The 12,389-nt window shown below is 42.4% G+C and overlaps 1 protein-coding gene across 1 annotated transcript; it reads left to right on the top strand.

Annotated features, from left to right (window-relative positions):
- The first annotated feature begins 4,804 nt into the window (after positions 1 to 4,804).
- On the top strand, positions 4,805 to 11,797 carry LOC123021779 (vomeronasal type-2 receptor 26-like). Its single transcript, XM_044426852.1, has 6 exons — positions 4,805 to 5,076; positions 6,556 to 6,733; positions 6,941 to 7,801; positions 9,336 to 9,563; positions 10,120 to 10,246; positions 10,896 to 11,797. Exons 1-6 carry the CDS (start codon positions 4,805 to 4,807, stop codon positions 11,795 to 11,797), a joined length of 2,568 nt encoding a protein of 855 aa, XP_044282787.1.
- The last annotated feature ends 592 nt before the right edge of the window (positions 11,798 to 12,389 follow it).

Genomic DNA, 12,389 nt, shown 5'->3' with positions numbered 1-12,389 from the left:
ATATGGGGATCAACTATGTACATAGCATGCTTATTCATGTGAGGAAAAGTGGCTGAAGGCAAACAGAAGCTTTCCATATGTCCAGACAAGATGAATTTGGAGTTTATGGCAACTCCTTCTATGTTATCTCTGTGGGAAATGCTGAGTTTAAGAATGTAAGAAAAGCCATGCTGAATCAGACCTAATGTTCTCCTAGTCAGGCACTCTGTACACACGGGATCCTCCACCATATCCGACTGACCTCAGGAGTACTCAACCAGGATGGGTGGAATTCTTAAGCACTTGAGCAAGATGGGTAGAATATGCCCCTTACAGGGGAGGCCTTGCTCCAGGAACCCTCTTTGAAAGAGGAGGAGAGCCTTCTCTGCCCAGACTATGGAAGGCGCTCCCCAGATCCACCTGGCACTGATATTATACTTCTTCTGGCACCAGGTAAAGATCTTTTTATTCATCCATCATTTTAATAATCAAGGGTTTAAAATGATTTAAGATTTTTTTCCTTCCCCACAGTCATATTTTCTATTTTTCACTCCCTTTTTTCTTAGTTTATGATATCCTGTTTTATATATATATATATTATAATTGTCAAGTCAATACTGTATTTTGTAATTTTATATTATGTAAGCCGTCCTGACAGCTTGTCAGAAAGACAGGTTATAAATGTTGTTGTTGATGATGATGGTGATGATACCCCCTTTCCCATAGTTCCTCAGGAACTGATGTATGCAGGCATACCATCTCTGGTAGAGAAGGTAGCCCAAAGTCAGAAATGCTACTAGCCGCAAGTTTCGTTAATTGCAAAGCGAAGAATCTGGGAATGGTGGCAACTTGATTTGTCCTTTCTGTCCATATTGAGGGTACTACTCTAACTATTATATTCTGACTTGCAAAATTTGCCTGGCAACCACTCCTGCATTTCCAGATTTTGACATGCATTCAATGACTGAAGAAAGCATCCTGGAAGGTAGGGAGGTTCCACTCTCCTGTTCTATTGTGTCCTGGGTTTTATGGGCTTCCTGGACATGGTTAGCTTCATGGTGGCTTTCCTAGGCAGGAAACTGACTGACAGTTTCATTGAAGCCAAGTTTATCATGCTCAGCATTCTGGTCTTCTGCAGCATCTGTCTGACTTTTGTTCCAACCTACCTGAGCACCATATGAAAGTACATGTGACTGTGAAGATCCTCTCCATCTTGGCCTCCAGTGCTGGGTTGCTTGGGTGCATTTCTCTCCCCAAATGCTACACCATTGTCATGCGTCCTGACTTGAATAGCAGGCACCACCTCATGAGAAAACTTAACTAATGAATATAACAGAGGCCCCTTGGCTGAAGTGCAAAAGGCTTCTTTAATCCCTTCCATTTCCTTGTACTATTGCATTTTCCAAATGATGTCTACTAAATTCTTGGCAACCAGAATTTCCTGTTCTGGTTCCTCTCAATGGCATGTTTCTTTAAAGATACCTTCCTTTATCCTGTATGAGAGGGAAATGTTGATAGTCAAGTGGTGCTTGTTCATATGGGGATCAATTATGTAGATGGCATACGTGTTCATATAAAGAAAAGGGGCTGAAGGAAAAGTGAAGCTTTCGGTATGTCCAGACAAGTGAATTTGGTGTTTATGGCAACTCCTTTATTATCTCTTTGGGAAAAACTGAGTTTGAGGATATAAGCAGAGGCATGCTGGATCAGGACAAACGTCCACCTAGTCCAGCACTCCATACACTCAGGATTCCTCACCAGACTCAGCTGACCACAGGAGCCTTCAAGCAGAATGGATGGGATAATTCCTCTTCTCCAACTTCCTCAGCAATGGAAGAGTGCAGGCATACCACCTCTGGAAAAGAAAGCAACCCTTAGCCAATAAAGCCAGTAGCCTCAAGATTCATTAATTCCAAACAGAATAGCATAGGAATGGTAGCAACATGATTACCTGGTTACCTGAAGGAGCGCTTGCATCCATATATGCCCAGCCACCCCTTGAGATCGGCGGGGGAGGCCCTTCTCCGGGAACCCTCCATGAAAGAAATTAGGAGGGTGGGTGCTCGGAGGAGGGCTTTCTCCGCGGTGGCGCCTAAGTTATGGAACGCGCTCCCCAGAGAGGTCCGCCTGGCGCCGTCGTTATTTGTTTTTTGGCACCAGGCGAGGACCTTTTTATTCAAGCGGCATTTTAACTGTTAACATTATTGGTTTTATCTGGCCAGGGCGGCTTAGTTTATACTGTACTGTTGTATTTTAATTTTATATTTATATTTTAATTTATATTATAATTATTTTAATTTATTGATGTGAGCCGCCCCGAGGCTTCGGCGAATGGGGCGGCATAAAAATGTTTTAATAAATAATAAAATAAAATAAATAAAAATAATTTGACCTTTCTGTTCTAGTTGAGGGAGTTAAGATCTCTATTCTTAGGAAGTACCATGTGTCTCACATCTGCAGGCACATGAACACACATATAATATCCTCTTTTTCAGACATGAATGAGTGTTCTCCATGTCCAGAAGATCAATATCCAAATGACAATCGGGACTTCTGCATTCTCAAAAAGATAACTTTCTTGTCTTTTGAAGAACCAATGGGAATCAGCTTGGCTCTCGTTGCTCTTTGATTTTCTGTGATCACGGCCTTGGTGCTTGGGATCTTCGTCAGGCACAGAGACACTCCCATAGTCAAGGCCAACAACAGGAACCTCACCTTCACTCTTCTGGTCTCACTCCTGCTCTCCTTCCTGTGTGCTTTGCTCTTCATTGGCCAGCCTCACAAGGTGACCTGCCTCCTTCGACAAACTGCTTTTGGTATCATTTTCTCAGTGGCTGTTTCTTCTGTCTTGGCCAAAACCATCACTGTGGTGCTCGCTTTCTTGGCCACTAAGCCAGGATCCAGAATGAGGAGATGGGTGGGGACAAAGCTGGCTAATGGCCTTGTTCTTTCCAGTTCCCTGATTCAAGCTGTGATTTGCACAATTTGGCTAGCTACCTCTCCTCCATTTCCAGAGTATGACATGCATTCGATGACTGAAGAAATCTTCCTGGAATGTAAGGAGGGTTTCACTCTCCTGTTCTATTGTGTCCTGGGTTTTATGGGCTTCCTGGCCATGGTTAACTTCATGGTGGCTTTCCTGGGAAGGAAATTACCTGATAGTTTCAATGAAGCCAAGTTTATCACGCTCAGCATGCTGGTCTTCTGCAGCATCTGGCTGACCTTTGTTCCAACCTACCTGAGCACGAAAGGAAAGTTCATGGTGGCTATGGAGATCTTCTCCATCTTGGCCTCCAGTGCTGGTTTGCTTGGGTGCATTTTCCCTCCCAAATGGTATATCAATGTCATGCGGCCTGACCTGAATACCAGGCACCACGTCATGAGAAAACCTAACTGATGCGTATAACAGATGCACCTATGCTCAAGAACACAACACAGCTAAAGAAAGGGTCACAAGATGTATGATATTGTGTGCAACAGAAATGACAAATGTACATACATTATAGGTATGAATGTAACATCAATAAATTACTTTAAAATAAAATCCTTAAGCTCAAACAATCGTATATTGTACAGGCATATTAATGCTCCAAAATACTTACCATGAGTCATGCATGGCCTAGGACCACCATATTCCTGGAAGCACCTCTTTGAACCGCAACATATTTGGACACTAAACAGTTGCTGGGGACTTCTGAAGTGCCACAGGTGGAACCAATAGGGGATTCTTTCTCACTGGTGCCCCCCCCCCCCATCTGTTTAATAACCTCACCATGGCAGGATGGCTGGTGATGCATTTGTTGCTGTTTCAATGTCTTGTTATGACAGCCCATGTTTCTGAGGTTCCAGCTTGTCATGTCATAATTCAGGGCCTGGGGTGAGGGGGGTGTTGAGGGAAATCCATATGAAAGGATATCTCTACAGTTTTTGACTTTAGCTGGAACTTCATGAGCTGCCTCATAAGGCACTTTTTTGTAGAAAGCATTTAACTCATTGCATTGTAAGGTACTCATTGCTTACTTAATGTTTTTCAAGTGCTTTTTAGACAAAGTTCTGATCCACCACATTTACATCTGTACCTAACAGAATATCTGGTGAGGTGTTTTAAAGCAATGAAAACAGGAAGGACAAAGCCCTCTTTTAGAGTCACTCTATTCTACAACCCAATAACCTAGAAATTAATAGAAAACAAATACATTGTTAATACCAGATAGGAAGGATGTACCATCAGGTGCAAAGGCACTCTTGACAACAATGTGAAAATTCAAAACTGGGGAGCGGAATTTGAATATTTGTGGATGTTTGCATTTTCAGAAATGTAAATTTGCAGTAGTGTGAATTTGTGCAATTGTGCAGCAACATATGCATTCATAAAAAATCCGATTCTGTCAAGGGGGGGCAATAGAATAAATGGCACATGACAATCTGTGGAATGAAAACAAAGTGGAACTTCCTAAATTCATACACCCTTTTGCAATCTATATATGCCTTGACTCAATCTTCAGATATCTTTGTATTTTTAAAATAAAAACGTTTAATTCTGGGAAGGTTATTAATTCACCTGTAATTATCATATCTGTGATTATTACTTTTTTCTTCTAATTCTCCTGCAGGTGGCAGGGGAGTTGAGTTGTTCCTAGCAAAGTAATGAAGGTGCATTGAAAGAAGTGTTAAAGAAACTGGCACCCTTCACAGAAAGGGCTAAAAACGGGAAGGGGTTGTGGGGCCAGTTACATTCCCTCCCACTGTGCAGTCCTGCCTCTGACTAAGCTGGCTGAGTGCTCCATAGAGCCAAGCTGGGCTGCCCAGAAACCCCTGAAATACAATGACAGGACAGGTTAAGTGTTGTCTGAAGGGGCACTGTGCTAACAGTGCTGCGCTCCTGCTGCTGCTGCTCTTTGAATTCCTGATGCTTCCTCAGACTGTGTGCAATACCAGGGTTGCCAGTTGTACAATCAGTGACCCTCTTCCCATAAATCACCAGTATTATCAATCAGAAGACCTCATCATTGCAGGCATCCTTTCTCAGATCTATATGTTTTCCAGCCCTTTTACCTTCAGATCACACCCCTCTCTTGGACTCTTTGAAGAACTCATGTAAGTTTAAGGTTTACAGGATTCTCCAAAGGGGTGGCTTGGTGAGGCTGTTGCAGCCAAAACCAGTGGGAGGATTGCAGCACCCTTTGGACTTACAGCAATATTATGGGAGCATTGTTTGAATAGTAGAAGTTATGTGTTCTGTTGAAAATTCTGTTCTGCTCACACTTCTACTCTAATATGTGAGCTATTGTTATTAAAGCACTCAGTTCTAGACTACCCTTTCTTCCATATATCTCCTTAGGTAATGTACTCATGCAGGCTGGTCCATCAGGCTTTCGTATCAGTATTCATATTTTGAACTGGAACATCTATTTCGGAGACTTGTTCTTTAAAGCTGACTCACATCATGATTCACCATTAAAACCTCACGCTCTGTCTTTTGTAATGGTTGTGTACTCAGATATAAAACTGCCCCTGGGAAGGGACATGGCCAGGTTATTGAATACTTCTGCCAACAGGGCACACACAGCATTATCATGAACTTTAGCTCACAGTTCCAGTGAACTTCAGACTAAACTTTTCCTGCAATAACCTGATAATATAGTAACATTGTTGTTATCAGTCCAAAATGACCACAGAATTTTTTTTTCCAAGTGGATTTCATGTCTTTTTCCTTCTTCTCATGGCACTCACCACAGACATACTGATCCATGAATCTCATTTCCTTCCCCTAAAATATTTACATAATTTGAGGTAACCCCCAAACACCTTTGTTAATCTATAATTTTTACAAAGTTTTATGCCCGAGACTCTGTATTTAAAATTAGGTATAAAAGTCAGAGGGCTGAAATTCAGGGCCATTTCTGATTGCTATGTATTTGGCAATGCAATACAAGGTCAAGATTATAGCTCTCTCTCCCTCTCTCTCTCTCTCTCTCTCTCTCTCTCTCTCTCTCTCTCTCTCTATATATATATATATATATATATATATATATATATATATATTAACACCTGTAAATTACACAACAAAACAAAGCCCAGAGCATGTGACAGGAAAACTAGACAGCTTTTTTCTTCACCCTAAGCAATGTCTACTGAAAGACAAAAAGTTAGTCCATTATGGCTATCGCGATCACTATATGCTCAGTAAAAACTACTGCTGAGCTAGCATCTTCATTGAGCAAATGTTAAAGTGCAGAATAAAGTAAATGTGTTAAACAGTCAAACTTATTTTGAAGATGCCTTCTGGGAAAAGGGGTTGACAGAAGCATCAGCAGTCCAGTGGTATCTTTCCAAAACCTTTTCATCTCTCTTCCCTGAAGTAGGACCTTGTAATCATTGCCAAGACCTGTTGAATGGAAATGTGAAATACCCCAGTCATGCCCTGAGGCTCTCTGATGCAGCTCCTCAATTCTATTGCAGGTTTGTGACTCACTCCTACCAACACCTCCTAGCCTTGGTGTTTGCTGTAAAGGAGAGCAATGAAAATCTCCAGACCCTCTCAAACCTCACACTGGGCTTCCACATTTACAATAGTAATTTTGTTGCCAGCTGGACCTTTCGTGCTGCAATGGACCTTCTCTCCACATGGGGCAGATTCTTGCCGAACTACAAATGCAATTCTCAGCATAATGCAGTGGCTGTCATTGGGGGGCCCAACTCAAATGTGTGTTTCTTCATTGCAACCATGATGCATATCTACAAGATGCCACAGGTAGGGCATGTAAATAGATAGCACAAGTGTAAGGTTTTCTGTGGCTTTTTTCTGATCTCCTGTGCTTTGGAGTTAGAAAGCGTCCTCTTGGATTTCTTCCATTCCACCTTTTAAGGGTAAGCTTCCTGAAAAAAGAAAACTTTAGCCTTTGGTCTACTTGCAGTTCTGTATTCAGAGCACTTTTCATTTTTTTCCTTGTCTTTCCAGCTTGGGTTTGGCTGTGTTCCAGTAATGACTGATGCAAGCCAAGGAGCTTTCTTCCAGCGGATGTTCCCAACTGGGGACCACCAGTATGTTGGCATTATTCAACTGCTGCTAGCTTTCAGGTGGTCATGGATTGGCGTGATTATCATACCAGATCAGAATGGACAAAGGTTTGTGCAGACTGTACTCCCCAAATTCTCCCAGAGAGGCATCTGCTTTGACTTCATAGCAACCTTGCCAACTCTTTATTTTACCAAAGACATTGCTGACATGGTGGCAAAGTGGATTGAAACATACAAGGTGATTATGAGTAGCACTGCCAATATTGTAGTCATCAATGGGGAAAGTCACACCATGATATTTTTGAGAATGTTTTCTCAGGTTTCATTTTTTGAAGACACACAAATTAAGACAGAAGGGAAAGTCTGGATCATGACAGCCCAAATGGAGTTCACCTCCACTCCTTTTCAAAGATTTTTGGGCATAGACATCATCCATGGAGCTCTGTCCATTGCTGTCCACTCAAAGGATGTTCCTGGATTCCAGCAGTTCCTTCAGATGAGGAACCCCACCTCAGACAGAGAAGATGGCTTCATCACAGACTTCTGGCAACAGGCATTTAGCTGTGTGTTCCTAAAGAAGATGTTTAAAAAGCAGGATGAGGAAATCTGCACTGGGGAGGAGAAGCTGGAGAGCCTTCCTGGGTCTGTGTTTGAGCTGGGCATGACCAGCCACAGCTACAGTGTCTACAACACTGTCTATGCTGTGGCACATGCTTTGCAATCCTTGCATTCATCAATATCCACACACAGAGCAAGTGTACATGGAGCAAGATGGGAGCATCCAGCCCATCAGGCCTGGCAGGTAAGGTGCTCTGCACACCAAGACTCGAAAATCTTTGTGTACACAGACTATTGCTCAGTGTGCTGAGCTTGGTAATCAGTTTGTTTTGCAATTCCTATATACTAGCCTTGCTATGCTTTCACTGATGAGAACCATTCTTGATGATGCAGCTGCAGCTGCTGTGTGGATATCACGGGGACCTTACCGATCCTAACATACATTCCAGAACCTTTCTGGAAAAGTTCTGATGATGCATCTCTGGATGGGTTTCCAACGACCACAAGCAGCAAACCCCAACTTAACTTGCCACTCTCACACAACGTCTGCCCATGGTCACAAAGCATTTGTGTTGTGGCCCCATGTTCTTAAGCAATGGAGGAAGCTCTTTCATTGTCAAGATATGGATGTTTACATCTGAGTTCCTGGAGCACCACAGCAACCCATACCAGTTTTTTTACTACTTCTCTTGCTCATACTTAGGTTGTAATCATGGATGCAATTCATTTTTTCATGCCTCATGGTCACCTTTCATTGTTGGCGCTCTTTGAGCAGTATGCATCCACTTGTGGTGTTACCTTCATGTTTCCAGGCTAAAGTGCATGAGTCTTCTTTAATCCCTTCCATTTCCTTGTACTTCTGCTTCTTCCAAATGATGAATACCCAGTTCATTAAGAGGTCACCTAAGCATGCCTGAATCCTGTTATCTGGCCTTTTTCAGTGCTCTCATAGAAAAGCTAAAATTAGCTTTTGACAAAGTAGTATTCCCCTTCATTAGCTCAGGGGTGTAAATGAAAGCAATTTGTGTATTCTGTTGTCTCTAGCTATGACTCCTAAATTCATTTAATGAGCATACGTCCATCACATCTATTAAAAATAGACAGAGGTGAATGACAGTTCTTAAAAAAATAAAAAAAAATTGCTATCTCGACTTGTGAGGTACCCATTAACATATTGTAAGCAAATAAGCAAACAAAGAACAAAATAACAGGAAAAAAGACCAAAGAAATAAACTCAAAGGTATTTGGGAACGCTTATGTCCATGCGTGCCCTCCCACCCCTTGAGATCGGCAGCAGAGGCCCTTCTCTGGGAGCCCTCCATTAAGGACATTAGGAGGGTGAGCACCTGGAGGAGGGCTTTCTCTGCCGTGGTGCCCAACCTATGGAATGCGTTCCCCAGTGAGGTCTGCCTGGTGCTGTCGTTATTTGCATTTTGGCACCAGGCCAAGACCTTTTTATTTAAACGTCATTTTAATTGTTGACTTTATTTATTGAGAATAACAACTTTGGCCAGGATGTCTCCAACTGTATTTATTGTATTAGTGATATTTATTTATTTGTAAGCTGCCCCAAGGCTTCAGCAAATGGGGCAGCATATAAGTCTGCTAAATAAATACATAAATAAAATATTTGGGGATTTGGAACTTAAGGAAGAGCCTATAGAAATCATTCACAGGGTGACCAAACTGAGTGTGTGGGAAACCATTGCCTTTACATAGACTTGCACAACCTTCAGAATCCACATCATGGCCCTTTCTTTCATTATTTTTCATGACAGCTTCACCAATATTTGCAAAGTGTCTCATTTAACAATGGTGCTGGTGAAGAGGTTTCCTTGGACCAACATGGGGACCTGCTGGCTGGATTTGATATTCTGAACTGGCACACTTTCCCAAACCTGTCATTTATTCGAGTCAAAGTTGGAAAAATTGACCCAAGTGCACCTGAAGACAAGATGCTCAGTCTTGCTGTGGATGTGATGGTGTGGCCTCGAACCTTTAATGGGGTACGGTCAGAACAGAGTTCATGGTTCATCTCATCTTCCACTCCTTTTTGCAGAAGAAATTTGTTCAGGTGTTACAACAGAACTAGTCCTGTGCCTGCCATTTACTGGGAACCCATGCCAGCTATGATTAAGATATCCCAAAGTGTCACTTTTTCGGACTGTTTCCCACTAAGGCTGTGATTCTATGCAAATTCCACTGAGTTTGGGACAATGTCCTCATTATTGAACATGTTCTGGAAACTGGGAAGCTTGATGTAAAGACATGACAGCAAATCTCATCATGTCGTAGTACATCTTTTTGCAAATACTGATGCCTGGAATCCCAGTGAGGTGGGCCCTGGGCTTGGGTTATGCTTTTTGTGTGGAAATGGTTGCTTCTCTTTTATTGCACTGTATTTTTTCATGTTTTCATAATGTTCCACATATTGCGTGTGAAGATTGGGCATGCCACTTCCTCAGGAAACATGGCAAGATCTTGATATATTATGCAGGGCTATTGATTCCAAACATCTATTTTATAAATATTAAAGCACTGAACAATTTCATTTCCAAACAGGTTCAGCCAGTCTCACGTTGTAGCCAAGCCTGCCAAATAGGTTACAGGAAGAGAAAGAAGGAAGGGGAGCCATTTTGTTGCTATGACTGCCTTCCATGTCCCCAGGGGAAGATTTCAAGCCAGATGGGTAGGAATTGGCATGTACTATACAAGCATATTTCCTGTTCTGGTTCCTCTCAATGGCATGTTTCTTTAAAGATACCTTCCTTTATCCTGTATGAGAGGGAAATGTTGATAGTCGAGTGGTGCTTGCTCATATGGGGATCAATTATGTAGGTGACATACGTGTTCATATAAAGAAAAGGGGCTGAAGGAAAAGCAAAGCTTTCAGTATGTCCAGAAAAGTGAATTTGGTGTTCATGGCAACGCCTTTATTATCTCTTTGGGAAAAACTGAGTTTAAGGATATAAGCAGAGGCATGCTGGATCAGGACAAACGTCCACCTAGTCCAGCACTCCATACACTCAGGATTCCTCACCAGACTCAGCTGACCACAGGAGCCTTCAAGCAGAATGGATGGGATAATTCCTCTTCTCCAACTTCCTCAGCAATGGAAAAGTGCAGGCATACCACCTCTGCAAAAGAAAGCAACCCTTAGCCAATAAAGCCAGTAGCCTCAAGATTCATTAATTCCAAACAGAATAGCATAGGAATGGTAGCAACATGATCTGACCTTTCTGTTCTAGTTGAGGGAGTTAAGATCTCTATTCTTATGAAGTACCATGTGTCTCACATCTGCAGGCACATGAACACACATATAATTTCCTCTTTTTCAGACATGAATGAGTGTTCTCCATGTCCAGAAGATCAATATCCAAATGACAATCGGGACTTCTGCATTCTCAAAAAGATAACTTTCTTGTCTTTTGAAGAACCACTGGGAATCAGCTTGGCTCTCATTGCTCTTTGCTTTTCTGTGATAACAGCTTTGGTGCTTGGGATCTTTGTCAGGCACAGGGACACTTCCATAGTCAAGGCCAACAACAGGAACCTCACCTTCACTCTCCTGGTCTCCCTCCTGCTCTCCTTCCTGTGTGCTTTGCTCTTCATTGGCCAGCCTCACAAGGTGACCTGTCTCCTTCAACAAACTGCTTTTGGTATCATTTTCTCAGTGGCCGTTTCTTCTGTCTTGGCCAAAACCATCACTGTGGTGCTCGCTTTCTTGGCCACTAAGCCAGGATCCAGAATGAGGAGATGGGTGGGGAAAAAGCTGGCTAATCGCATTGTTTTTTCCAGTTCCCTGATTCAAGCCATGATTTGCACAATTTGGCTAGCTACCTCGCCTCCATTTCCAGATGTTGACATGCATTCAATGACTGAAGAAATCTTCCTGGAATGTAAGGAGGGTTTCACTCCCCTGTTCTATTGTGTCCTGGGTTTTATGGGCTTCCTGGCCATGCTTAGCTTCATGGTGGCTTTCCTGGGAAGGAAATTACCTGATAGTTTCAATGAAGCCAAGTTCATCACGCTCAGCATGCTGGTCTTCTGCAGTGTCTGGCTGACCTTTGTTCCAACCTACCTGAGCACAAAAGGAAAGTACATGGTGGCTGTGGAGATCTTCTCCATCTTGGCCTCCAGTGCTGGGTTGCTTGGGTGCATTTTCCCTCCCAAATGCTACATAATTGTCATGCGGCCTGACCTGAATAGTAGGCACCATCTCATGAAAAACCTGAACTGATGAATATAACGGAGGCACCTATGCTCAAGAACACAATACAGCTAAAGAAAGGGTCATAAGATGCATGATATTGTGTGCGACAGAAATGACAAATGTACTTGCATTGTAGATACGAATGTAACATCAATACATTACTTTAAAATTAACATCCTTAACCTCAAACGAATGTATATTGTACTGGCACATTAATGCTCTGAAACACTTACCATGAGTCATGCATGGCCTAGGACCACAATACCCCTGGAAGCACCTCTTTGAACCGCAATGTATTTGGACACTATACAGTTGAAGGGGCCTTCTTCAGAAGTGCCACAGGTGGAACCAATGGGGGATTCTTTCTTACTGGTGCCCCCCCCCCCATCTGTTTAATAACCTCACCATGGCAGGATGGCTGGTGATGCATTTGTTGCTGTTTCAATGTCTGGTTATGACAGCCCATGTTTTCGTGGTTTTATTCAGTCACGCAGGACTGAATGGGAAGAACTGCTGGTCTGCAGATCCACAGTTTATTGATTCTAGGTATTTTTAAGTGTCTTTTTAGCTGTTTTAAATGGTTTATTTTTTCTGATTTCATGATATTTTAATGCACTTT

This window comes from Varanus komodoensis, unplaced genomic scaffold (assembly GCF_004798865.1).
Source record: "Varanus komodoensis strain SLA01 unplaced genomic scaffold, ASM479886v1 scaffold188, whole genome shotgun sequence".
Taxonomy (NCBI): Eukaryota; Metazoa; Chordata; class Lepidosauria; order Squamata; family Varanidae; genus Varanus; species Varanus komodoensis.
Note: the sequence above shows the minus strand (reverse complement) of the source record. Positions and strands in the feature narration are given on the sequence as shown.